Below are 25,755 nucleotides of genomic sequence, written 5' to 3' on the forward strand. Positions count from 1 at the left end.
CAGGCAAAACCGGAAACAGGGGGCGGGCCCACCCAGTTTTTTCAGGGGGGGGGGGGGGGGGGGGGTCTGTTATGGTGCACGTCACTAATACTACTATCATGGGTTTCTATGGTAAGAAAACAAAAACAAAAAAAGCCGGTCTCAAGTCAAAGACCAATGGGGAAGAGCCCGGGAAGCCCCCGCAGGGAGTCGCGCTCGGCGCATGCGAGGGCTAGTCGAGGTGTTGGATGTATTCCTCGTCCGCGTCACTTCCATCTGGGTGACAGGGTGGCTGGGGGTGTGGTCCAAGGCGATGCCCAAAGCTTGGTCGTCGCGAGGGACAACCAGCCCGCGGCTCGAGATGCCCTACGGAGTGGTACACGTGCAAGCGAGGTCAAAGAGGCGACATCTGGGCACGACCACGCAGGTTGAGGTGACAGCCGTACCAGATCAAGGGGCTGCAGCCGTCCTTCCTTGGGAATGGAGGCTTTGCGCCGAGGTTTGGTGCGCACGGTGCTGCGATCATGTGGCAAACGCGCCATTTTGGATGTGGTGGGCGGGCGACTTCGCATGGGTAAGACTTCCAGCGCCAGGTTATTGGTGATCGAGGGGTTGGCCGCCATGGCCGTCACAAAGTCGCTCAACGGGTGCCGATTCCTATTCAAGTCATCGGCCGCGAAGAGCCAAGCAAAAACGCACCATCAAATGCACAAGTCCAATCTGAAACCAGGGAAAAACCACGCGGATGGCGCGAGGGGCGATGGTTGCGAGCCTCTGGCAACAAGACCAAATGCCAGCATAATCACATACGTGGCACTGGGCTGGCGGACTTGGCCTCGGCTCAGATGATCTGGTTCAGGCTTGCTCTCAGAAATCTCTGACTTGAGGATCCGCGAGCGCAGGGCACGAGGCTGTTCATTGCCCATCCACGCACACACGCGCAAGCAGGTAGGGTTTATGTCAGGCAGACCAGCAAAAGCTCGTGTCTATGCCAATTCTACAGTGGTGCCAACACTTGGCAGAAAAAGGGGCGCAGCTCGTACCTCAAAGGACGCCATGCTATTGATATTGGCACGATTGCCCATCGACTCGATTCGAACGGGCAGCTATGCCGGGGGGCACGCAGGATAGTGTGAGCTGCCGATCGGCTGGCTGTAAGCCTGTCAACTGGCTGACGACCCAGGTACTCACTGCTTCCGTTTCATACTGCATTGCGGACGGTGGATGGGCTGCCACGGCTTGCTCCGTCAAAGCCATGGCATCCACCATGTCTTGCTGGCTGACAAGTGCACCGTTGAGCGCCGTAAGGTTTTGAAGGTGCATGATGACCTCGGCCCGGAAGTGAAGTCGCCGCTCCACATCGTTGTCTGCAATTTGTAGCTCACGAAGATTCTGCATTACGTGTTGAAGAACAAGATTTACGGTGTAAGGGTTGATGGTCAACCAAACCAGCAGCAGGGTGAATGTGAGCTGTTATCCACCGCATCTTGTTGCGCTGCTCGAACTCTTTCGTTCGCGGCACATGGCTTGGTCAGAATGTGCAGGGGTAGCGACAGGAGCGTACCGCACAAGCCGCAAGGGCCACAATTTGCTTCACGTGAGCGACGCGATTGTGCGTCACCTGCAGCACCTGGAGTTTCATGCACTCGGCTAAGGGTGAGAGGTCTTGAAGCCGATTGAAATTTAAGCACAGCACGCGAAGCTGCGAGAACATAGCGAGCAGAAGGCGGGAACAGGATGAGGAGGCACGAGGAGCTTGTGAGGCCAAGTGGGTTGTGCACGTTGATCAGTCATGCTCTCAACAACAAAACTTGCTAACACAAACCTGGCTGCATGTGGGTAAAGATGAGGCAGGAATGGCCTTGACCCTGTTTTTGTCCAACACCAGCAGCTCAAGGGCATGGAGGCCTCCCAAGCCTTCGGTGCTCCCAATATCGTTCTCATCCAGGTGCAGCACACGCAGTCGTGGCAAGCGATGCAACTGCAGTGGCTCCAAGTGTGTGATGCCATTTTTACCAAGCAAGAGCGTTTCCAGTTGCGCAAATAACGGCCCAGACGACTCTGTGGCTGAGCTAGAGCGAACAACGGTCTTGGGATCAACAATCAACCGGTCCTGAATCTGCTGTGAGACGCCGCTGCGTCGGTGGTTCAGCGCCCCGCTGCGCGCGGCAATGACATCTCGAGCAGTGGCCATGGTTTCATTGGAGGCTGAAGATGGGCGGGCCGCAGTCAGTCGGCGAATCCGATTGCCTACCAAACTGAGCATGCGAAGGGCCGGTAGCTGGCCCAGTGCGTCAAAGTGGTTGAGCAGGTTGCCGTCCAAGTTGATGGTGGTGAGGTTGCGAAAGGCCAGCTCATTGGAAAGATGAATGCTGCGCAACGGAACAGAGCGCAACTCAAGGGCGTCGAGTTCGCGAGCGCGTTGCTCGCCCACCATGTCCACGATGCGGTCAACCGTCAAAAGAGCATCTAGGCGCTTGCGAGTTCGCCGTTGCTCTTCCGATGTGACATCAAGGCCATCAAGCTGCTTGAGCTGTCGGCCAAGATGATAAATGCAGAGGTCACGGGCGGCTGACCGGCGCTGATGCGGGTTGTGGCAGATATCTAGCACGGAGAGGTGGGTCAGTTGGCGCAGGTGGAAAATCTCGCGGAGGTTGCTAATGCTGTTGTTGTTGAGATGCAGTTGCTGCAATGCTGTGCAGGTGGTAAGAGGCTTGAGCTCGCTAATAAAGTTGAAAGCGGCACTCAGCGTGCAGATGGCTGCTTTGCCCTCTACACCAGCCAAGGAAGAGAGAGCGTTGTGATCCACGGCCAGACGCTTGAGTTTGCATAGGTGTCCCTTGAGCGGCTCGAGTGAGTGGACCAGGTTATGCGAGATGTCCAAATGAACGAGGTTGTCGCAAACCACGATGGCGTCGAGCGAGCGTAACTGGCAACGCGATAGAGAGAGGGCCGTGAGCGTGTCGGTGGACGCCGACTGTTGCAGACCAGAGAGCACGGCTGTAATGGTGAGGGGCTGGGCAGAGCTCACGACAATTTCCGCCAATCCCACGCGCCGCAGGCGTTCCGGCGCCAAACGCGCAACACCAAATTTGGGGTCCTGTGCCAGGATCTCCAGGTGGTCAGGGTCTGGCTGCGAGAGAGCATAAAACTGCTTGGCGGCAAATGGCTGGCGCAAACCAAACAATTCCTCTTCGGCTTGAAGTGCGAAGGAGTCCCGAGCGCGCCGCCGACGCGGGGAAGGTACAGCTGCTGCGATATCTAGGTCCACATCCACATCCTCATCCACTCGCGCATTTGAATCATCTTTGGCACCGTCCGTCTTGGCGAGTCGCGGAGATGCCACCTCCTCTGCCTGATGACGGGGGAGAACGCTGCAGCAGACCCGAATTTGGGGCAGGAGCACAGTAAACATGCTTTTGACGTAGTCTGGTCCGTCCATAAACTCTTGAAACGGGTTGCAGTTGACAGCAACAGTGCGCAGCTTTGGGAAGTGATCAAGGTTACTCAACTGGCAAACGCTGGCGAGCGCATTGCAAGAAAGGTCCAAACTCTCAAGCGCAGGCATGCGATCGAGCTTGAAGCGCGCGATTTGATTGCAGACGGCGCGCACAGTGCGCAGCTTGGGATGCTGCACAAGTGTCAGCTCACGTAGGTCATTGTGGCTAACATCTAGCTCCTTCAGGGCGGCAAGAGCAGCTAAAGCCGGTAGGCGGCGAAGGCGGGCGCCCACAAGGCAAAGTTGGGTCACTGAAGCCAGGGGAGAGCCACCAAGCCACTCAAGAAGTGTTGGAGCCTGCAGTTCGGAATCGAAGAGACGCACGGCTTGACGCTGACGTTCACGTCCTTCGGTGTAGCCAGCGCTACTTTGTATAGCTTCAGGCGCGGGTGGTACAGAGATACGCAGTTCACGGCAACATAATTCTAGATCAACGACATACATGGGAACTGCTAAAAGCGGGTTGGGAGCCTAACATTATGACATAAAACAGCAGCGAAGCGAGCACACACACACGCACATGGACGCAAGCACGCACACGCGGACCCAAAGAATCAAAGCCAGCCAAAGTGAGAGTTGATGGGTCGGCGGAGTTTGATGCTTAGGCGTTCTGGGGATGCATTTGGGAATGACGGACCGTAGAGGAATCGACGACGCTGTCATCGTCGATATCTGCGTCAGGGTCAGCATCCGATTTGTGGCCCTCCGACTTTTCAGCATCCGACTTTTCCAGATCTGATAGGCTCTCATCAATGTCCTCAGTGTCGGCGCCATCATCATCTGAGGCTTCCACATCCTGGTCATCCACAACCGTTTCTTTGAGTTCGTCACGATTACGCTTGGGTTGGTTGTTGTGACCTTTTGTTTTGGTGCTGGGGCTGCTTGCCGACTTTTTGGCACAAGGCTGCGGCCCAAAGGCATGCACTGGAATGCGAAGCATCAAGAGTCGGACAAACGCAGAGGGGGCTGCCGAGTCGGCTCGGGTTAGCGTCCGCTGGACAAGGGCCGACTCGTGAAGAAACCGCACTAGCTTGAAGTCGGCGACTGCTCCGAGGCGCAGACACACGGGTATGGAAGCACATGCGCATGAGCAAACCAACAAACAACGTGCGTACATGTGGCAAGCAAGCTGTTTAGAGGTTCTCAGGGGTAGGCGAAGGCTGTCAACTGACCGGCGGTTGGGTCACGGAAGATACGGACAATGGCGTCATCATACTCATCCGGCGTTTCAGGTCCATCGAGGAAGACGTAAGTCCACTCGCTGCTGAATGCCGCAGGGCGAGGTACCGTGGGTATTGGCGCAGACGACGGGGCGACCGTAGCAGTAGCAGCAGCGACGGCGGCGGCGGGGTCAGTGGAAGTCTTGTCAGTTTTGCTACGCCGCACAGGGTTGCGAGGATAGGCTGTAAAGCCGAATTTGCCACGGGTGGGCTCAAATTTAGGGTGTCGGCTGGCATGTAAGCTACCACCAAGGGCACACGTCAAGTTTCAAGTTAGAGGATGCAAATTTGTCGACGAATGAGCATGCACGGCGGGTGTGAAAAAGACCGGGAGACGAACTGAGTCATCGCTTGTCGGTGGCTGGCTTGATGTAGCTCGGACTGGACCTTGAGACAGCGGTGAAGACGGACGGCTAGCACGCCTTGCCTTTTGAAGGCTTCTGCATCGAAGCGCGGCTTGCCGGTCAATTCCCGGCGCAGTTTTTGGAACCACCTGTGATCATCGGTGCCGATGGCAATTTGGATGCCACCGTGGGATAGAAGAGCGTAGAGCTGCGTGGGCAGGCGCTCGCGCCATCTTGAAAGTGTGGCTGCCGTGGGGAGGGCTGACAGACGTTCCTATGGATGACAGTAAGCCAGGATGAGATGTATTCGTTCTGGAAGCGCCACGGCGGGCTTTATCGACGATGGACAGGAGAGGGCAGTGCCAACCTCAAGATGTTCATGGGCAGCTTGGAGGTAGTCCTCAAGCTGAGCTGCACGCGCATCATCGCTTGAGGCGGCGTGCTGCAGGCGAGCGTGCAGGGCAGAAGTGCCCGTCCAATAGTGGCGAAGCATTCTCTGAACGCTTGTCAAGTAGGAGCGGGCCCATAGGGCATTGCTGTCACGAAGCTGTTGCCGAGCTGCGCGAGCAAGCATCGCGTCCATCTCCATTTGTTCAGCAGCATGCCTGAGGGAATTGGGTCGACGATACGGGATGAGCTGATCACGGGTGGCAAGTCTTGACGGGCACGGTAATATAAAAGGTCGCTGCAGCGCCGTACTCGCGGGCTTCGGCACTAATGGGAACGTGGTCCAGTTCGTGTAGTTTTGAAAGACACCAGATGGTGTAATCACGCCAGTGGCTGTAGTGACAGCAGGGGTTCTGCAGAGGTTGGCAAGCACACCAGAGACGTGGAGGCATGTCATGGTCGGTTTCAAATGAGACGATCGTGTGATGAAGAACCAACGATGAAGAAAGCAGTAAGAGACAATAAAGCCATTCGTCAGAGAAAGAAGGAGAGGCGTTTTTGGAATCAATGGCTAGAGTGGGTGGACGGACCAAAGGGTGCTGGTCATCGACCAGGACAAGGGACGTGAGCTGTTCGAGTGTTTGGAGAGTGCGAAGAGCTTCAAAGCTGTCAATGAGGTTGCCAGCCAAGTTGAGGGATTCCAGCTCATTCAGCGCGGTCAAAGGCTGCAGATCGCGGAGACGGTTTCCGGAGATGTCAAGATGCTTGAGTCTATCGGCACAGGTTGATATGAGCTGGCGTGGAGGTGGGCTGTGGGCAGCGCGGTGCACAAGACTGACTGCGTCAAGTGGGCCAAGGGCGTCAAGTCTGCGATGAGATTGTCGCGCAGACTGAGCGTCCGCAATTGCATGAGCTACCAAGGGATGCGGATGCAGAGTGAGTCTGGGTGAGCACACACTTGGAGGCTGGAGGCCAGCGAGATGTGGGCGGGGCACGAACCATCATGGCGCGCATGGGTTCGAGTGAGGCAATGTGGGCATTCATGAGGTAGAGCTTCTCAAGAGCAATGCAGTTTTCTGAGGCGGGAGTTGATGGGCGGAGACAAGAGGTAAGTGTAAAAGCCGAGTGCAGAGGTACGGCGCGGCGAGGGCCGCGGGGCAACGGACCGATGGCGCTCCATTCTTCGAGCGGACACTCGCAGGCCCATAGCTCTTCGAGGTGGGAGGGAATACCCTGCAGGCTTTGCAGCTTGGGCTATAGGAGAGGTCGCACGAAGGCCGATGGATTGGATGGAAATGAGGCGCCAAAGAGGTGAGCGCTAATGCTCCAAGGGGTATGGCGGCAAGACCTGATTGACGAGGCGGAGGCGACGAAGGGCTCGGCAACAGCGGCCAAGAGCTCGAGCAGAGACAGCATTGCCTAAAGGCGTGGGGTGGGACGATGATGCAGATGATGCGGATGAGGTCGTGCGAGGGCACGGCAGCGTGGGTCAAAGGTTGCGAGCGAGTGGGCGAGCGGGGTCGGGAGCAAAAGTTGGGGCGACACGAACCAAAGAACCAGTCGATGGAGGTGACGGCCGCGATAGCAGCGGGGTCATCGATGTTAAGCAAATTGCATTCAAAGCAGTGGATAAGGCCGGGCTCCTCTTCGATGGCAGCCGCCAACTCGGCCTCGGCCATGGATGCCATGGCCGCCGGTGCCGGGGCGCCCCTACCCTAGTTGGAGCCAGGGACTGTCGCTTGACAAGGCGAGCAAGGCAGCGGGTGGATAGCCCACAACGACAAGGGTCTACCCGATTGGTTGTTGACAGACAAGTGGTGGTGCAGAATAGCGTGAGCGGAACCCCGGGCTGGTGCTTGGGCATACACAGGCCGTAGCAGCTGTCGGCAGGATGACGGAGGCAGGCAGGCAGAGCAAAGAGGGCGAAGAGGTTCATGTGCCGCACCGTCGGTATGCGAGAAGAAGGAAGAGCACCAGCGCGTCGCGTGTCAAACAGCAGCAGCAGCAGCTTCCCCTCCCAGACCAAAGGATGCTGGCTCCAACACTCCCGGAGAAAGGTGTGCAGCTGAAGGTCCAAGACAGCAGATGAAGACGAGGAGGAGGAGGAAGAAGACGACGAGCTGAGGAGGAAGACGCAAGAGCACACTGCCCCCAAGGTCACCGAGTTGCTGAGCGAGAGAGAGAGAGAGAGAGAGAGAGAGAGAGAGATGATGATGATATGTGAGAGAGAGAGAGCGAGTGATGTGATGTGAGAGAGAGATTGAGAGAGAGAGAGAGAGAGATGAAGGGGAGAAGAGAAGCCAGACAAGAGATAGAGAGGGAGAGACGAAAGCGAGAAGAGAAGCAAGAGATGAGAGAAAGAAAGAAGAGAAGCGAGAGAGGAGAAACCAAGTCGTAGTTGGTTGACAACGGGGTGACGTTAAAGTAATGCAACATATATGCGAGTTATCGTAGCTTATTTAAACTTTATCTTATCTACCCATATCAATTAATTTAGAGTTATTGTAGCTAAAGTACAACTTTATGTATGTAGGAATGTCACTATGAATTGTTTCCAATTCCGCCTCCATCCAACAACGCCTCACGCCCTCTCCTCCCACCGTCCATACCCAGGCCCGCCACCATTGACCAGCTCAGTACCCCCTCTCTCCCTCTCTCTCCTAAACCAGCCCTAACCACCCCCCCCATCCCCATCTCGCTGCCACCCCGCTGCCACCCCGCTGCCGGTCGCGGTGTATGTGTATGTGTGTGTTTGTTGCGAATCTTCAGTCATCCCCAACCACCCAACCACTACTGTACTTTACATCACACTTTACACATTCAAATAAGTATAATACTTAACACGCTCAGTGGGTCGGAAATGTCAGACAAAATGGAGTGCATTGGCGCCCGCGCGTCACTCCTCAACGTCGGTTATTGAAGCATATATAAAGGTTATTGAAGAAAACAACTATGATAAGGTTATATTTTATGAAGTAAAGTATCCTGTAAATGTAGATTCTTGAAAAGCGGTGTCTCGTTTCGTGGTCGGACTTGGTGTCACGCAGATCGGGCTTCATCGAGGCGCCCCCCCCCCCCCCTTCCCCCCGCCTCGACGTCTTTCGCCTGAGCTTGGGGGGGTTTTTCCCTTGGTCTTGGCTTCCAGGTCTCCCTTTCAGCGGTCTGGACTCGTCGACCACATTGCCCCATGCGCCACCTGGCGGGAAGGACCACTGTACCACGGCGCTGACAGACGCGGCCCGACTTTTCAAGGTGGTCATGACTTGAGGCGCTCCAAGGGCACAGACCATCCCATGGTCACATGGCATTGAGTGCCCTTTGAGCTCGTGTGCCATTCTCCCCTCTCTCTCACTCTCTCTCTCGCTCTCTCATGACTATGCGTGCGGTCGGGCCAACCGTGCGCCGACGCCATGGGTCTGGTGACCACTCGGCCCGTCGTCGCCCTCTGGTCTCGCGCCTCTCTGCTTTGGTCTCCCTTTTGGGGTGGACCATGCTGCTGCTCTTGTTTTCTTCGCGGCTTGACATTGTAATGGGCCAGATTTCTCAGCTCAAGGGCCTAGCTGAGCTACAGTCAGATCTGCTTGCCATCCTTGGTCCGGGCGTAACCCTCCAACCGCTGCAACCAGAGCCGTCGGGTAACCTCGTCGCCTACCTGGCCACTCTGGCCATTGGTGCGGTTCTAACCCCCGCTTGTTCTTGAAGCCTATTGGCGCTCTCCCCGCCTCGCTCTCCCACCCGCTCCCCTCCTCTCTCTCATCTACCCCGTTGCTCTCGACCTCGTCATCATTGGTATGCAGGCAACCCGGTTCAACTCGTTCATCTGATTGTGGACACTGGCTCCTCGGCGCTGGCCGTGAGTCATCCCAATTGCACCACGGCCACAAAAAGCCCTTGCACCAGTCATGCTTTTGATCCAGGTTAGGTGCTTTCTCCATGTGCTCAAAAGCTGATGCGGTTGGGGAACAGGCTTACACCGTCAGATACGGCCACTTGACAACCTCTCTCACTCGGTCAACTTGCGTTTTCTCCCTCTCAAATATTGGAACCCTTTTTTAGCATACAGTCAAACCTTTGCAGCTTCACGCATTAGCCATCGCGTGGTGCGCATCCTGTGGCCTGTTTTTGTCATAATGTGGTTCTTTTGTACGCCTTCCTCCTCCTGCGGTGGGCCGCTGATGGTCTGCCTGTTGCTCTCGCGCCTAGGTCACCATGGAATACGATCGTGGTCGATGGCAGGGCTCAATTGGAACAGATCTGGTAGAAATCATCAACTTTGAGGATTCCAGGCACAAAAAGCACCGCCATCAACGTCGAGATGCTGCGATTCTTGTCCCTCACACCAATCACAAGAGCCTGCCCCTCGCACCACACCACATGGGCATGAACCGTTCCTCGAGACCTTTGGACTCGGGCCTTCCCTGGGGACAGGCCCACCTGATCAAGCCCAACTCAACCTTGCAGTTTGGTCGTGCGGTTGGTCGCACACCAAACCTCTTGGCCAAACTCCCTTGGCGGCTTGAGACAGGCATCAATCTGATTGAGCAGGCCTGGTCCATCTTCACCTTTGGCGGCTTTGACGGAATTGTGGGCCTTAGCCCGCGTGCGGCTTGGCTACAATCCAATCGTGCCCAAGTTTTGCTATTGCTAAGCGGCCATCACAGCCGTCTTTGGCTGGCCCACAGCTCCTCGGACCAGCCGGTGATTGAGGCTCGCCTTCGCTGGGCCAAGCTCGCATCGGCCACGAATAGCACGGTCGTGAAACTGCTCGGGCCCCGCAACGCCCTTCACTTCCGTGCTCGCTGCACACAGATTCTGGTGAGCATACTCCGTGCCATGGCTTTGAACACACACACCCATCAATTCTAGGCGACTGCATGCCACACACCACTGCACGCCCATGCAACTATCAACACGTTTGCTCGTTTAGGTGGACTCGGAGCGTCTGCTCGTGCCGGTCATGCCAAAAGTAATGAAAGGATCCATGCTCAATGGCATCGACCCGCCCACGACCCAGCTTGCCATGGAGGCCGTTTTTGACACTGGGACCACATACCTTCTTCTGCCTGCTGTCGTGCACCAGGCTTTGATGAAGAGGCTTCAAGATGTTGTCCCGGTGAACAAGGTATGGCTCGTCGCTTCCTGCGCTAATTCTGGTTTTTGCGCGGCCCGACCTGTTGCACATGGTTGTACCATGATTTGTCTTACGCCACCCATGCCTGGCAGGCCATTTGGGAGGACTATTGCGTGCAAACACACCCAGCCTTGTGGCCACCCCTCGCCTTGGTCTTGGATTCAGGCGCCTATTTGACCCTCTATGGACGGCACTACTTGCGCGAGCACTCACCCGGACTTTTTTGCATGGGCATTGGCTTGTCCCAAGCGCCTAATGAGGTGGTCATTGGCTTGCGTGCCATGGATGGGCGCCTGTGGGGCTTCAATCCCCAACAACATCGGATGATGTTCTCGAGCGTGCTGCAGCTGGACCCACCCTCGACACCCAGTGAGGTCTGTCAGTGGTTGAGTGGCCAGCTCACCTCCTTTGCGGCCCAGGTCAAGTGCGAGCCCGTCTGCCGAGCGGATCTAGCCGCCTCAGCCTCGTACTGTGACAACTTGCACTTGGAAATTGCCGTGGACCATCGCCGCTACCGCTACGAGGGCGTTCAGCTCTCGTGGGTAGGCATTCAACGGCACCGAGCTTGGTGGGATGGCGGCGTGTATGTGACGGCGACCTGCGACGTCGACGCCTACTACCCGCTTCAATGTGCCGTCGTATTGCAGTGGGGTTGGATCTTGTTTGGCTGCCTCTTGAGCGCCGCCCTCTTCATGCTGCAGGTCATCTTCTCTCGTAGCTTGCGCAGCCTTCATGTCAGGGCTGGTCATGCTGCCAAAGCCGTGTCTACACAGCCCCTGTGTGAGCCGGCCCAGGCCGTCTGAGATGCTCATATTTTCAAGCCTGCCCGCTGTGCAACCAGAACTGCCAGCCACTCGCGGCACTCGACATGGCCATCATAGTCAACGGGGCTTGGTCCTCGCTTCATCATGTTATCATTCTTCTCAGTGGCTTATCGATTCAGCTAATAGACGACAAGGACTTTTTTTCGGGCACAACACACAAATCAGAATGAAGATCCACGGCCGTCTGCAGGGCACGTCGAGATCATGGGAACATATACAAACAACAAACAAAAGATCCCAAATCAAGAACCCAGAGAGGGTCGGGGAAGGAAACATCAAGGCGGCATGAAATGCACGCCCCAGTGTCCTCGTTCACAAATGCTTGAGAAACAAAGAACAACCGACAAATTCCTCCAACTCTCAATGACCCCCTTCCCAGGTTTGCTCGCTTCAGGCCCTGCGTCAAGGCAAAGGGCCTGAAAACCAGGGCACACGTTTATGTTCTCCACGTAGAGCAGAGAAGGGAGGGGGCATGATACGCGCGGCAGCCAATACCGGCTTAGGCTGATTGCAGCAACGGCTTACGGTCCGATAACTCTGCGTGGTGGGGAAAGGCAGATATGGTGGGTAAGTCGACTGCCACGGGCGCTCGAGCTGGTGGCGTGCGGTGTCTTGAGTGAGCGGGGCAAAAACATCCTGACCTTCTTTTTCGTCTTCAGAGCCAAACATGAGGAATTGCAGTGCAATGGTAAAGTCGAAAATAAGGGTGCCCACGCTCCCAATAAGCCAAGGCAGATGGTCGATGATAAAGTCGTTGGCCGACGACTACAGTTGTGGTGTAAGTGTCATCGTTTTCACGTGAGAAGAAGTCAGGGCCCATGCGCTGCGTTGCGTCCAAGTGTGTAAAGGTATGCGTGTTGGGGCTCAAGCCATACTAACCTCAAGGAGAACGCCCAAGGCGTAGGTGGTGTTGCCTAAAATGGCCATGATAAACATGGCCACCGACAAGCCATCGGTCGAGCGGCGACGAAACTATTTCACATGGGAGCAGATGGAGTAAGCGGAGTGTGTATGGGATGCAAAGCGCTCATGGGGCCAAGAGGCTTCTTTTTGAACGCGTCACCTACGTTTTTAACAATCTGCGGAATGCGGGAGGTAAAGTAAAGCAAGCCAGAGATCCAGCCAATGGTCCAACCCACAATGTTACGCGTGCCCTGAATGTGCAAGCGAACCGAGTGCATCCGGTAAGAGGGACAGGGGCAGAAAAAATGGCCACCGAGGTGTCAAAGGTTGTTGTCAGAGAAGCGGGGAGCAGGACAAACATGAAAGGAGTGAATCTCGAGGAGGACGCGACCGGCCGGGCGGGCTTCTTCGGCCTCGGCAGGACCGGCCGTCAGGGCCACGAGGGCCACAGTGGCAAGGGCGACGGTGACCACGATGCCGGCGCCCATGGTGTTGTAGGTGGTGCTGGCGACGACATGGGGTGCAGTTTTCTTGCGTTTGTACTTTTCGTAGTACAGCCATTGCAGACACATGGACGTGTCGATAAAGCAGAACCAGATGGCAGTGTACAACTGTAGCACAAGGCACCGAGGAGAAGACGAACAAGGTGGGAGTGAGAATCTGGGGCTGTTGCGTGTGTGTGTGTGCGTGTATGTGAAGGGAGGTTAGGGGGGGGATCAGCACTAGAGGTGGCCGATATTGGGTCTTGACTGACTTGTGTGGGGACCTGTTTGGTCAGGATGCAGCCAATGAGGTTGGTAATGTCACCGGCAAGCCAATCGGCCAAGAAGAGGCCCGAGAGGCCTTCTGCGGTCGAGGTCTTGAAATTGCGATAGAGTTGCCTGTAATGAAAGAAAGGCAAGCGCTCGTTAGACACGTAGTTGTTGGCCACGTGCTCATGAGGTGGCGAGTCCCAGTCCAGAGATTTGACTTACGGGCCTTGAGCCACGATCCAGCACAGGATGGAGAGTAGGCCAAAGATGAGGCCAGCCAACTGCTTGTCATTATGAACACATTCACCTATCAAGGGGACCGGGCGGAGACATCAGGTGAGCAAGGCTTTGTGGGAACGAAGCCAGCTCAAAGCTGCGCAGCTGGCGAGCAGGGGGCGGCGGTGGGGTGGTCTTGAGCTGAAGGCTCGAATGCGTACTAAAGTAGTTGTTGGCCCACATGTAGTTGCTGGTCGTGTTACAGGCGGTGCTCGAGGCGTTGGCCGCCAGCTCCAAGCCCTGGTCCAGGCCCAACCCTATGCACAGAAAAGAAGAGAATGCCCAGTCAGAGAGCAAGTCGAAGCAAGTCACGCGGCCAAAGTCCTGGCTAGCTGTCAATGACAGCCGACCACGAGGAGGCCGTACCGGTGAACATGACGATGGTCAAGTGTATTGCGCTCCTTTGTCTTCTTCAGCTCAAAATACCGGATCAATGCTGTGACTTTAGGTCCTCGGCGCACACGCAGGCACGCACACGCTCGCGCGCGCCCTGCACCCCGTCCGTCAGATCGAGCCTCTGGTCCCAATGTCCCTCCCCCTGCCGCGCGCGCACACACACACACACACTCGGCGACGACTTGGTGCCGGATGATGAGAATGGAGCAGAGGCAGAGACAGAGAGCGTTTGTGTGAGAATTTAAGAGAGAGTGTGATTGAGCGAGCTAGATTGAGAGAGAGAGTCGAGAGAGGAGAAGAGATAAAGGTAGTTACAAAGGTAAACGGAGAGATAGTGATGGAAAGTGAGTCAGAGAGAGAGAGAAAGAGAGAAAGCGCGATACAGAGCAAGAGAGAGACATTGACACAAGGGCAAAGATCAAGCAGTAAAGGCACAACAAGCATGTGGTATAGCTTGGGAGCACTATGGGAGACCGATGGGAGGCTTTGAATTGTCAGCAATTCCGTAGCATCTCCAGAAAACACACACACACACACACACAGGCAGCGTCTTGTTGCAATCGCGCACACGTACCACGGGGTAAGAACGGGCATTTGTATCGAACAACAGGTGTTATCAACAGGTATGTCGTAATCGGCGGATGGCAGCCCCGAAAGAGTGAGAGAGAGAGCGCACTGACGGGCGGGGTTTGCGCTGAACGGGCAGGGCTCGTCCTCGGTCTCGTCCTCGTTCTCGTCCTCGTCCTAGTCTTCGTTCTTGTTCTCGTTCGCTGGGTTAGTGTCCTCGGGCTTGATAGCCTGTGTTGTCGCGCGCTGGGTACTTGCATAACGTGGAATACACTCACGTCTGCTGGTGCTTTCGGGGGTTTTTCACTTTCAATTTTCGTCGATCAGCAGGCACTTCCAGCTCCCGGTGCTAAATGTTGCACTTGATACGACGTGCATTTGCTTGTCCCACCAGCTTGAACCGGGCTTCGCTCTTCGTCGGTCGCTCTCTACACGCCAGTACAGCCACTATGGCCGCCGACACCCCCGTGTTTTTCCTCGATGCCTTTGCCATGCGGCAGTTCACAGACCCCACGTACCAAGGTCTGGAAAAATGTTTTCTGCAACGCCCCTGGCCCCATGAAGCGTTTCGACCCTCTTACTGGTCTTCTGGCCCAGCGCCACCCAAAGATTGACGCTGATCCTTATCTTGCCGCCGCGGTGTGTAGGCACGCGGCTCAAGTGTTCTCCCGAAGAGTTTGCCCGTCAGGTCAACGAGCGCTGTGGGCTCCAAGATCTCAAAGACGGTTATGCCCCCTTTTGCAAACACGTCTTTGTCGAAAACTTTGTCGGAGCATCTTGCCCCGTCGTTGAGCTCAATGCCGAAACCGAACAGCTCGTCACGTCTGCCTACAAGGCGCGCACGGAAAAGGTACGGTGATCATCTCATGGCCTGCCCTCGCTGGATGCCCATTTCTTGACTCGGCTGCTTCTCCTTTACTAACATGACCCAACGCCGATGCAGGAACTACCTGTGCTGACTCGCTGGATCCCAGCTGACCGCATTCAGGCTCCGCAAGCCAAATACCTGGACGTCATCCTGTACAGGTGTGGTAAAATTAGCCCCTCGGCCTGCTGTTTTGTGCGGCCATGGTCGCCAGACCACGTTTGAGCCACACAATCTTGCGCGTCACCAGTCTGCGCTCAACACCTCCCAACTCTACTTAGCCGTGAGCAAATCATTGACGAGCACAATGCCATGAAGGACGAAAATGTCGACATTCCCGACAGCCCCTGGGGCATCATTTCCGTCAAAGCCCAGGTACTCACGCTTCTTCCCAAAAAAGGGTTGCTGGCAGCTCCTTGCTCCACCACATCTTACAGCTTTTTGGTTTGAGCTGCAGATGGAACCGTTTGAGACGCCAATGCAGCCCATCACCATGATGCGCAACGCGCTGGGCAAGGATGAAGGCGGCTCCGGCGTCACCCTGGATCGGTGCGTCCTGATCCTTGGCGCACAGGGGCTTTCTTTTCCAAACTTCTTCTCATCATACGCTTTGCTTCAACGGCCACACACAAACCCCGTAGCGCCAAGTACCAGGAGAGCGTTGAGTACTGGTCACGTCACGTCCCCATCGCCTAATCACGTCACGTCCCCATCGCCTAAATGCCGTCTCTCTTTGGTCGACCATGGTGGACCCACAAAGCTCAAGGTGCCTCAATCTATTCCACTTCCTCTCATTCTTTCCCCTCTCATCTTCTCCCGTCACTAAATGAAAAGGCAGGTCCAAGAGAATTGATAGAAAGGGCACCCACAAGGAAGGTGAAACATGGCGGAATAAAATTACGACAGTGAACGAGGAACACGGCAATCAAACTCACACAAGATCAAAAAGGAGTCAGACCAAGAAAAAAAGGGGTGGAAAAGTTGAAACAACGGCAATGCTTACACCAGCCACTTCATATCCACAACTGGGTTACAAGAGGCGAGATGGGGACAGAACACTCACATCACCCTCTAGATGTACGTACACACGGCATTTGCTCATCATGGCCACGAACGCTCGCATTGTATACCACACATCCAACCCAGTCACCAAGCAACAGCTCATGGCCAGTTCGAACGCAAACGAGTGCCAGAAGAATAAGCAAACAAAACAATGGCTGAAGAGAAAAACTTTGAAGTAACACCACACTCAGGACTTAGACATTCGAGACGGAAAGGTATCGACAGATGGCTGGGTAGCCAAACGCAAAAAGTGACCAAAGAGAAAAAGGGAAAGGAATCGAAAAGAAGAAGAAAAAAACAAAAAAACAAAAAACAAAAACAAGAATCACAGAGCATACGCGACGGGAGAAAGCAAACGAATGGGCTCTACGGCTGGCCACAAGCCTACAATTCGCCTTGGTCCACAAACGTGAAACCAGCAAACTTTTGCTGGACGCTCTCTGACAGCAGCGTGTCCTGCAAAGGGGTGTCCACGGCACGCATACGAGTAAACTCCTCATCAAAGTTGCTCGTGTCCAGCTCGTCCCCGATGCGGGGTTTCCAAGGTGCTTCAAGCTGTTTCTTTTCCAGGGCCGCCCAGTCCATGTCCTTGAAGAACAAATGACGCTGAATCTCCTTGGCCGAAAGACGACCGAGGCGAGCGGAGGGATTGCGCTGCAGCAGCTGAGTAATCAAATCTTGAGCCTTGAGAGACACCTCCTCGGGGAATGTCAAGGGCTGGAACAAAATGCGTCGATACATCTCCTGCACGAGCACGAGCACGAGCACGAGCACAAGCGCAAGCACGAGCACAAGCATGAGAAGAGGAATTCGGCCAGCCCAGAGGGTGAAAGCGTGTGAGGTGTTGTGTTATTGCTATGCATGCACGGGCGGGTATGCTGGCTACCACACCCACCTGGGTGTCCTGGTCGTAAAAGGGCGGCAGGCCTGTGAGCATCTCAAAGAGTAGAGTGCCCACAGTCCACCAATCCACTTCCATGCCGTAGCCCTTCTGCTGCAGGATTTCCGGCGCCATGTATTCTGGTGTACCGCAAAAGGTGTAGGTGCGGCCAAACTTGTCAATGCCTTCTTTGCAGAGGCCAAAGTCCGTCAACTATAAATGGCCCCCACGCAGGCATGAGCATGGTTGTTGTCAAGCTCGAGAACAACCACGGTTGACATCCAGGAAAGATCAGGGCCAAAGGCGCAGCCAAGCAAGCAAACCAACCTTTAGGTAGCCATTCATGTCAATCAGGACGTTTTCGGGCTTGAGATCGCGATAAATGACGTTGAGCGCGTGGAGGTGCTCCAGGGCCAGGATGAGCATGGCCACATAGAATCGCGAGCGTGACTCGGAAAAGTTGCCATCGCGCTGCAAGTGCACAAACAGCTCGCCACCGCTGACGTAATCGAGGACAAAGTAGACCTGAAACAGCCCGGGTCGATGAGCAAGAGGAGCAAAAGAAGGCAGGGTCGAGTGTGACCTCGAAACGTCTAAAAAGCGAGGAACAGACCTTGTCTGGAGTCTGAAAGGAAAACTTGAGGGCAACAAGAAAGGGGGAGCTTGACTTGACGAGGATGCGGCGCTCGGACATCGTGTGCTCAATCTCGCCGCGATCCTTGAGGTGTTGCTTGCTGATCTTCTTGAGGGCATAGATGCGGCCGGTATCCTTTTTCCGCACGAGCATGACCTTGCCAAAGCTGCCCTTGCCGATGACCTTTTCAATGCTAAAGTCATCCATGGACACGCGCGTGGGGTGCTCGCTCATGGCCACGCTGTAGGACACGTAGACAAGGGGGGGGATTTCCGGCTTTTTCTCGCCCACAAGGGTAATCGTCTGATTCTGGGTAGGAGTGGGCTTCATCTCAGTAATGAGGGCACCGCCACCAATCAGGGCACAGCCATCCTCGGCGCTGGCGTCGTAGAGCCAGAAGCGCACGGGCCAGTGCTCAGCGGTCATGTCAAAGGAGAACGTCTGGTTCCACTCGGCGTCCATGCCTTGCTTGGTCAAGCCCCGGACCTGAGGGCAAGGGATTGGGAGTGAGAGTGGGAGTGAGAGTGATGTGCATTCTTCGTGCCCGCCAGAGGACCATCCGTGGTAAACGAGGGAAAGCAAGACGGAGGGACAAGGTCAAGGCGGGGCGGGGCGTTTCCAAACGACGGGCTTACCTCTTGACCGTGATACTCGACAGAGAAGTAGGGCTGGACCGAGTCATCATCACCGAGAAACTTGCCATTTCGAACGGTGAGAGTGAGAACGGCCCTGCAAGAACGCACACACGTGGAGGAGGCAGGGCGATGAGCAAAGAGCTGATGGAGAGCCGATGGAGGTGCGAGATGCGAAATGACAACGACAAGTGGGAGGGGAGAGGCAGGCACGAACCGGTGATCTCCGGGCTCCGAGTCAGCGAGCTGTTGAGCGGCCTTGGAATCGGGCCCGTCAGTTGCTGAAGTGGCCTTTTTATCCTTTTTGCCCAGCAGAGCCTTAAGGCGGTCCTCATGGGGGTCAGCGGCGGTGGCTGGATCAGCGGTAGCGGGGGCGGCGGTTTTGTCCTTCTTCTTGTCCTTGCCCTTCTTGCCTCGGTTGAACATGGACATGGCGACGGTGGCGAGGGGCAAACAGACGCAAATGACAAAAGGATGGAGAGCCGGGGGTAGGATGGATGACAGCGAGGTCACCAAGCCTCGGGATGGCGGCTGGCTGTGGGCACCGATGATGCTAGTAACGGATCAGGCACGGTGACGCGAGCCGCACGACGGCGAGAGGTTTGACAGCGATGGGAAAGGAGGAAAAGTCCAAGAAAAAAAAGAAAAAAAAAAAAGAGGAAAAGGAAAGTAGGAGAAGAAGAAAGGAAAGAAGAAGACCAGGGAGGTGGGGACTGCAGCCGGTGATGGCAGTGAAGCAGGGCCAATCAATCCGAGGAAACCTGCCAATCGCGAAACGGGGAGGAGGAGCAGCGGGGCTGGATGAGATGATGCTGTGAAAAGACGATGCGCCAAGAGCCAAGGTCGGGATGAATGAGGCACACTACTCCAAAGGGGACAACAGGTTTGGACGACCAAGGAAGCGACGAAGAACCACCACCACCACCACCTCAGCTATCTGGCTGATGACGGTGTGACAGGCAGCAGAAAAAAAAAAACTTCAAAGGGCAACCGGCGGGGGTGAATGCGACTCTTGACTCATGCAGAAGAACGGCCAACAAACACGCAAAGAAAATGCATTCAGCACACAGACAGACACACAGACACCACCATGGTCAAGAGGCAGTCGGAGACAGCAGGTGTCAAGGCGACAAGCAGGCAGCAGCAGGGTCGGATACTCCAGCGTCAGGTCGTGCCTCGTCGTCCGGTTCAGTAACTGCTCTCTCTCTCTCTCTCTCTCTCTCTCTCTCTTCTTTCTATCTCGCTCTCTTCTCTCTGGTTTGGTTCAAGTTTGTGTCTCTATCTCTTGAATTATAGGGATATCCATCTGTTTCTCTACCTTGGTGTTGATAAATTGTCTTTTTCTCTAGTTTGTCTTTGATTTGTGCTTAGTCGTTCGTTAAACCTGGGTCATTTCTCTTGTGGAATCACTCTGGTACACCGCATCTCTCACTTTGCTTGGGAATGTTTGCAATCTCTCTGCCTGCCCTCTCGCCTGCCATGCCATCTCTTGCCTGTCTGTCAGTGAGCATGACTGGGGTTCTTCTTCGAGCTTGACCGACTTGGATCGACTGGCCCGGCTGCCATTATGGCGCCCCGATCCCCCTGTACCTCACCATCGAGACACTCTCACAAAGTCTTTATCGGCGTACTGGGTACTTCGAATCCAGGGCATGACGGCGCGTTTCGTTATAACATCACCACGCCACCAACGCCCCTCCAACAGGGCTTTTGATTGTTATTATGGGGAAGAGCCAGCTCCAATGAGACAGGATGCCGGCGGCGTGTGAGATCCTCCAGCCCGTCTTGGGGCCGTTGAAGCAACATCCATTCTACTAGGGAGACGATCTGCCCCGGGACAGTCGGCTCTGGTCCGGCGTTGCCCTCGCGGCATTTGAGGGCGGCTGCCATTTACAGGGAGAGGGATACTCGGTTGCGATGGGGCGGGCAGCAGATGTCAATTTTATCTTTTTTGTCATAAAGAGCATCAGCAGATTCGATCTGGTGATAGACACTGTAGAGAAGATGCAGATACCAATGCATCATAAGCTTGAGGTACCTTATATTGGTAATTAGAAGTTGAAGCAAAATATCGACTTTATGACGCACCGTCGCCTTGAACCTGACAACCACGATTTTGCGCAATCGGTTCGTAGGCATAGCGATACGACAGAAGCGGTGAATTTAAATCCCCAAAACCCTTTTTTACTTTGGAGAGGACGGGCGTTGGATGATAGTTCCCAGGGGTAGTCTTAAGTTTAAAGCGACCATGGCCAGCGCCACGACGACATCGCCAACGGCAGCGCCCACGGCAGCGCCAGCGGCAGCAGATGAGGCGCCTTTGCTGCAAGATGAGGTCCGTGCCTGCCACCGAATCTGTGTTCTAATCCTTTGCACTTTCCTCCTCTCGCCGTGTTCTATCCTCCAAATTGAGCGGCGAAACAGCTTGGCTGAGCCGACTCACGCACACACACATGTGCATCTCTGCTCCTCCTCCGTCTTGTTGGCATTCGATCGCCAGTTTGAGCACCACGGCCAGACCGTCTCTGTCGTGCTGACACGTACTGCCATCGAGCTGCGCTCCACCAGTCGGCCTGGATCCTGTACGACACTTGCCAACCTCGTGACCACGCTCCCCGCTCCCGCTTCCCACGCTCGTCTTGCACAATCCATCACACCTTTTTGTGTTGCGTTCGACTGACGATCGGGATGGATTGTGGATGGCTGGCCGTATAGCCGGTCGCCTGCCGCTGGAGGAGGTGTATGGAACTGCCATCGTCGAGCGCAATGCACAGCGCTTTGGCCTCGAGCTGTTTCGCCTGCACGCCAAGAAGGAAGGCGGCAAGGCCAAGCAATTACGGGTGCGAGATCGCTTCTGCTCGTCCGACCCGTCTCCTCTGCGCGCGCGCCACCCTCCAGAACCAGTGCCTCACATCTGCGTGCTACAGAGCCTGCTCGAATCCACCGATCGCACCAAGCTGGAAAATTGGTCCACCGTCATTCGTCGCCATGCCGCTTGCCAGCAAGGTCGGTCTTGCTCAATCGCCCAGCGCTGCAGGTGCTGTCTTGCTTATCCACACCTGGCGTGCCGCAGAGAATGGCCATCCCCGGCACCTCTTGGTCCTCGTCAACCCCTATGGTGGCACCAAGCGAGCCCCCAAAGTCGGTCATGCTCCCTGCTGTTGCTTCAATCTGGGCTCGGGTCATCAAGCTTGGCCCGACCCGCCTTTATGAATCCATTACTTACGGTCGCTCATGACGGTTTGCTGGCTTGTGCGACTAGATCTATACCCGCCACGTCAAGCCCATGCTCGATCGTGCCGGCATCCGTCACACGATGCGCCACACCGAGCATGCTTGCCATGCCATCGAAGTGCGTCCAAGGTTTTGAGCTTGCGCCAATACCCGGTCTTCGCTCAGCTAATAAACGCTCAATTTTTTTCCTCTGCGCGGTGACATTTGCACATAGATTGGAGCAACGCTCGACCTCGCCTTGTATACGGGCATTGTGGTCGTCAGTGGCGATGGCTTGCTCAATGAAATGATCAACGGCCTGCTTCACCGCGACGACTGGGAGGCTGCCGCTCAAATTCCAATCGGCATCATTCCTGCTGGTTTGTTCGTCGACGGCCAACTCTGGGCTTGGCTTGCCCCGGGTTGATCCGGCTTTACACTCATCACGCTCCGCGCACGCCTCGGTTGTTGGCTGCTCGGCAAACCTTAGGTTCTGGCAATGGGTTGGCCTGGTGCTTGGGCCACTTCCAGGTCGAAAAGGCCGTATTTCACCTGATCAAGGGCCACACCACGCCGCTCGACATCTTCCGTGCCTGGCAAGGGCCAAAAGTACACTACGGTTTTCTCTGCCTTCACCACGGCCTGATTGCTGACGTTGACATTGAATCTGAACAATATCGATGGGCTGGCGCTGCCCGATTTACCCTTTCTGGTGTTCGTCGCCTGTTGGGCCTTCGCCGCTACCCGACTCGCGTCTGGTATCAACCTGCCGCAGCCTACGATGAGAACCGCCTGCCTGCCACTGCACGCACCTTGCCCGAGGATGACGTGGACGCCGCAAATGCCGCCGCCAACCCCAAGAGTAGGCCCTACCTTTCTCTCGCACCGCATTGACATCTGCATGCCCAAAGCTTAACGCCTCTTGTCGCAGTGGTCACCGCTTTCTTCTGCTGCCGCCGCTTGTTTCCTCGCTTGCTCTTTCAGTCCGATCACGCTGCCCGGTTTCACAGCTGGAGCGCTATCCTGCATCAGCACGGCTGCCCGACGATCCCGCCAGCCACGGTTGGAAGGTAGGCGATCAAATGCTGCATGCTGCACACATGTGACCTGATACACAGGCGTTGGCTGGGAAAGCATCTCGGCTCGCGTTGTCGCTTTGCTGCCTTTGGCCTCACTTTTTATCCCATCTGGCCACTTTCAACTGTAGTTGTTTGATGGCGAGAGCTCAATAGCTCTGGCACTCAACGCGCCCTGGGTCAGCAACGAGTTTCAAATGTCCAAGCATTTGAGCTTGAGTGACGGTGTTGCGTGTCTGGTCTTGGTAGACGGCTCTGCTACGCCACGGCAGTACGTTGTGCAATACAAGCAGCCGTCGTTTTACACCGCCAAACCACACCGCGCTCATAATGTGGCGGGGAGGCTCATGGTGCATTTGTTTCCGTTTGCACAAAAGACTCATTGGCCCTTTCCTGGAGCCAGAAAAGGCAGCGCACATTGGAAAACCATGGACACGGTAGGTGTTTGGCCATACAACTTTTAATGAGCTTGCGGCTTTGCCATGCAATGTGTGGCTCAACGGGTGAATTTGATGCGCGCGTGCCATAGCTACGTCCTGGTCAAGAATGCCATCTTTGAATTTGCCGATGACCGCGGCGTTTTGAACATGGATGGCGAGGTACCGTCTGCTTTGACTTTTTTTTTTTTCATGCATATTGACACCCCACCTTGCTTGATTCCACTGGTCTTGACGCGCCCCCGCTTCGCTGTGTCTCAGGTTTTGCCACATGTCACGACGGCCATGGACATGATGCCCAGTGTGATGCGGATCTACTCAATGCAAGATGTGCCACTGCCTGCTGAGGATCCAGCCAACGTGCCTCCCGGCGGCATGTTCTGTGAACCTGATGAGCTGACGCCAGCTCGTGCAGGTGTGTAGCATGACTTTGAGATGTCCCTTGGCATCTGTTATTTGCGCTCATGCCGACCTTTGCTTTATAGACCAAGCTCGATCGGTTGGCTCCTGTTAGTCATGAAAACAAGAAATGTTCATTTTCGTTTTGCTCTCTCATTCCCCTCCTCTTGATGATCTTGACTGTTTTTCGTTTCCTTGCTGGCTCTGCTCGCTTTTCCTTTCTCGCGCAAGTTTTCTTATGAGCTTTCGACGACCCTGTTTTCTGCCTGAACCAATGGAGTATTGAACAACAAATTTGAGAGCACGGGTCAGGAATCATGTTCATACGCTGTTTAGGTTCAATTATAAATTCATATGCGTTTGAGCCCAGAGGGAATGACGAGCAAATGTACAAATTCAGGCATGCCACTTGTCCCGGTTGGGAGATACTAGCTATATTTCCTTTTTGTTTCTCTCTCTCTCACCGGCTAACATGATACGAAGGGCAGACAGAAAAGCTAAAGCTAAATGCAAAGGGCTAAACGGAACTTGGTATCTAAAATCTAGCGTGATAGTAAAACGGCACAAGAGGCCTGACGGGTTGACGTTTGACTCAAAGCTTGGTCGTGTTGGATCGCGTCTTGGGCGCAGATATGGGGCGCCGGGGCAAGTTGCCTTTGGTGTGAGGCAACGTGGGAGAGCTCGCCGGGCTGGGGGCGGTGCTAGCTTGCGTGCTTGATGCTCTTGTAGAGGGTACACTGTGCTTACCCTCGGCTACGGATGACACGCGGCGGACGGCCGTGGGGGCAATCGCACGAAGGGGGCTTTGCAAAGCTGGTCGTTGAGCAGGATATTTGGGTCCCACACTCGAGGCTCGAACGCGCTGAACGTGTGCTGCGCGGCGAACTTGAGCAAAGCGGGCCAAAGGGTCGGATGAAGTTGGCGAAACCACAATCGGTGTACCGGCTGGTTGCTGCAGAGCCAGTTTGGAGCTGGGCTGCAGTCGTCGGCAACCACTTGGATCCGCGGCCGAGGGCATCGAGGTTGCGTCGACGCTCACTTGGCGTGGTTCCGGGGCAGATTCGGCACGGTCGCGCGAGTAGGATTTGGAAAAGACGGTCGTGATCGGGCTGGGCAGGAAGTCCTTGGCGTTGCTGTGGAAGGTGATGTTAACGGCGTCGGGCGGCGGCACCTCAGGCGGACCCGGGCTCGGGGTCAAGACTTCACTGGCGGTGGCAAGCGGTGATGGCAGCTCAACAGAGGTTTGGTCGCCGATAGGGAGGGACGTGTGCGTGGCGACGTCGGGCATGGAGCTTCGGTATGCACGGGTTGCAAAGGTGGCTGGGTCCGAATTGCCGGCACCACCAAAGTCTTCGACACTGAGTGGAGCGGTATCGGTGCCCAGACTTGGCATTGAGTTGCGGGCTGGCAAGCGGGCCTCTTCGACAAGGGCTTTGGATGCGCCAGCAAAAAGACCAAGCCCCCGGCGATGGGTGGCTACTGGGCCGGAAGAGGGCGAGGGAGAGCGATGGGTGGCGTGATGCAAGGGCGATGACATGGCTCGGGCACGGTTGCCAGGTTCACGAGCGGCGGCAAGGTCGGGGGCGGTTGTGGGGTCACGGGGGTTGGAGAGGCTTGGGCCGCTCTCGGCTTCACTCTCAAACTGCGATGCGGTTCGGGAAGGGGCGCCACTGGGGCGCCGGTGTTGGTGGATATCGTCTTGCTCGTCCTCTCGGTTGGCACAGGCGCCGGCACCAATACTGTGGTAGCAGATGCGGGAGGCACGGCGGCGAGTACTGTGGCTGTTGTTGGTAGGTTCGGACTTGTCAAAAGCGAGGCTGCTATAGTCCGAGTCGGCGGGCCGGTTGCCTGGGAGGGTGAGGGTGCGAAGCATGTGGTGAAGACGGGCGTTTTCGTCCTCGAGAACGAGGCGTTGGTTGTGCTCGTTGCGCCAGAGCTGTTGGAGTTCAGCGCAGTGATGTTTCAAAGCGCGCTTGCGTGTGACGGCTGTTTGGCGGCGTTCGTACTCGCGCTTGTGCAGGACGGCGAGTTCGTACACGAGTTGCTTAAGCTGACCAACGTCATCTGGGAGACCGGCGTTGATGTTGATTAGGCCTCGAAAGGGAGATAGGTCGTCGCTCTCTGCGGTTTGAGTGGAAATGGTGGGGCTGTGTTGAAGCCCAGAGCGGGATTCGGGCTGAGATGGCCTGTCGGGGAGAATGGGAGACTCTGGACTCTGGCGGTCGGCTGAACGCTGGTGACGAGGAGTGTGCGAAGACTGGTGGGGGCTGGATGCTTCA

At 55.7% G+C, this 25,755-nt stretch overlaps 8 protein-coding genes across 8 annotated transcripts in view; 3 read left to right on the plus strand and 5 right to left on the minus strand.

Moving 5' to 3' along the window:
• Positions 1-141: 141 nt before the first annotated feature.
• On the minus strand, positions 142-7,865 carry MONBRDRAFT_27938 (uncharacterized protein; the record flags this gene model as incomplete). The annotated part of the gene is made up of 18 exons (XM_001748373.1): positions 142-345; positions 426-636; positions 790-890; positions 1,023-1,085; positions 1,171-1,371; positions 1,544-1,681; positions 1,805-3,949; positions 4,116-4,402; positions 4,651-4,940; positions 5,081-5,316; positions 5,410-5,600; positions 5,742-5,842; positions 6,269-6,342; positions 6,429-6,505; positions 6,596-6,683; positions 6,869-7,144; positions 7,222-7,309; positions 7,591-7,865. The coding sequence occupies 18 exons, from the start codon at positions 7,863-7,865 to the stop codon at positions 142-144; spliced, it is 5,046 nt and encodes a 1,681-aa protein (XP_001748425.1).
• A 974-nt stretch (positions 7,866-8,839) lies between these two features.
• MONBRDRAFT_27939 (uncharacterized protein) lies at positions 8,840-11,554 on the plus strand (the record flags this gene model as incomplete). The annotated part of the gene is made up of 7 exons (XM_001748298.1): positions 8,840-8,912; positions 9,227-9,346; positions 9,486-9,529; positions 9,633-10,244; positions 10,357-10,551; positions 10,653-11,102; positions 11,402-11,554. 7 exons carry the CDS (start codon positions 8,840-8,842, stop codon positions 11,552-11,554), a joined length of 1,647 nt encoding a protein of 548 aa, XP_001748350.1.
• MONBRDRAFT_33670 (uncharacterized protein) lies at positions 11,480-13,727 on the minus strand. The gene is made up of 9 exons (XM_001748374.1): positions 13,682-13,727; positions 13,477-13,572; positions 13,262-13,346; positions 13,042-13,168; positions 12,647-12,898; positions 12,452-12,538; positions 12,264-12,356; positions 12,026-12,149; positions 11,480-11,921 (listed from the first exon to the last, which is right to left on the minus strand). Exons 1-9 carry the CDS (start codon positions 13,689-13,691, stop codon positions 11,884-11,886), a joined length of 912 nt encoding a protein of 303 aa, XP_001748426.1. The 5' UTR covers positions 13,692-13,727; the 3' UTR covers positions 11,480-11,883.
• A 1,000-nt stretch (positions 13,728-14,727) lies between these two features.
• MONBRDRAFT_27941 (uncharacterized protein) lies at positions 14,728-15,839 on the plus strand (the record flags this gene model as incomplete). Its single annotated transcript, XM_001748299.1, has 6 exons — positions 14,728-14,800; positions 14,926-15,128; positions 15,222-15,304; positions 15,425-15,518; positions 15,601-15,692; positions 15,785-15,839. The coding sequence occupies 6 exons, from the start codon at positions 14,728-14,730 to the stop codon at positions 15,837-15,839; spliced, it is 600 nt and encodes a 199-aa protein (XP_001748351.1).
• Positions 15,840-16,589: 750 nt separating this feature from the next.
• Positions 16,590-17,926, minus strand: MONBRDRAFT_10624 (uncharacterized protein; the record flags this gene model as incomplete). The annotated part of the gene is made up of 4 exons (XM_001748375.1): positions 16,590-16,949; positions 17,101-17,298; positions 17,413-17,610; positions 17,699-17,926. 4 exons carry the CDS (start codon positions 17,924-17,926, stop codon positions 16,590-16,592), a joined length of 984 nt encoding a protein of 327 aa, XP_001748427.1.
• Positions 17,927-18,066: 140 nt separating this feature from the next.
• On the minus strand, positions 18,067-18,783 carry MONBRDRAFT_27943 (uncharacterized protein; the record flags this gene model as incomplete). Its single annotated transcript, XM_001748376.1, has 3 exons — positions 18,067-18,205; positions 18,355-18,448; positions 18,569-18,783. Coding segments are annotated over 3 exons (448 nt in total), but the record flags the coding sequence as incomplete, so codon positions are not given.
• Positions 18,784-20,592: 1,809 nt separating this feature from the next.
• MONBRDRAFT_33671 (uncharacterized protein) lies at positions 20,593-23,767 on the plus strand. The gene is made up of 13 exons (XM_001748300.1): positions 20,593-20,686; positions 20,852-20,933; positions 21,067-21,357; positions 21,425-21,492; positions 21,614-21,703; positions 21,800-21,944; positions 22,055-22,426; positions 22,549-22,634; positions 22,772-22,819; positions 22,890-23,077; positions 23,170-23,239; positions 23,339-23,492; positions 23,563-23,767. The coding sequence occupies exons 1-13, from the start codon at positions 20,600-20,602 to the stop codon at positions 23,589-23,591; spliced, it is 1,710 nt and encodes a 569-aa protein (XP_001748352.1). The 5' UTR covers positions 20,593-20,599; the 3' UTR covers positions 23,592-23,767.
• A 301-nt stretch (positions 23,768-24,068) lies between these two features.
• MONBRDRAFT_27945 (uncharacterized protein) overlaps positions 24,069-25,755 on the minus strand; it is a gene marked incomplete at both ends in the record, with an annotated part of 3,555 nt that continues 1,868 nt past the window's right edge. The window contains one exon of the mRNA XM_001748377.1: positions 24,069-25,597. Within this exon, the coding sequence (XP_001748429.1) occupies positions 24,069-25,597 (1,529 nt within the window). The remainder of the gene's footprint in view (positions 25,598-25,755) is intronic.

Source organism: Monosiga brevicollis, genomic scaffold (genome assembly GCF_000002865.3).
Source record: "Monosiga brevicollis MX1 MONBRscaffold_22 genomic scaffold, whole genome shotgun sequence".
NCBI classification, from domain to species: domain Eukaryota; class Choanoflagellata; order Craspedida; family Salpingoecidae; genus Monosiga; species Monosiga brevicollis.

Coding starts and splice junctions, on each gene's coding strand:
- MONBRDRAFT_33670 (XM_001748374.1), bottom strand. Junction 12,899..13,041: donor CCAAACAGGTCCCCACACAA/GTCAGTCAAGAC, acceptor CTTGTGCTACAG/TTGTACACTGCCATCTGGTT. Junction 12,357..12,451: donor TTCCGCAGATTGTTAAAAAC/GTAGGTGACGCG, acceptor CATGTGAAATAG/TTTCGTCGCCGCTCGACCGA.
- MONBRDRAFT_33671 (XM_001748300.1), top strand. CDS start 20,600: ATGGCCAGCGCCACGACGACATCGCCAACGGCAGCGCCCACGGCAGCG. Junction 22,427..22,548: donor TGCCGCCGCCAACCCCAAGA/GTAGGCCCTACC, acceptor TTGCTCTTTCAG/TCCGATCACGCTGCCCGGTT. Junction 23,240..23,338: donor TTTTGAACATGGATGGCGAG/GTACCGTCTGCT, acceptor GCTGTGTCTCAG/GTTTTGCCACATGTCACGAC.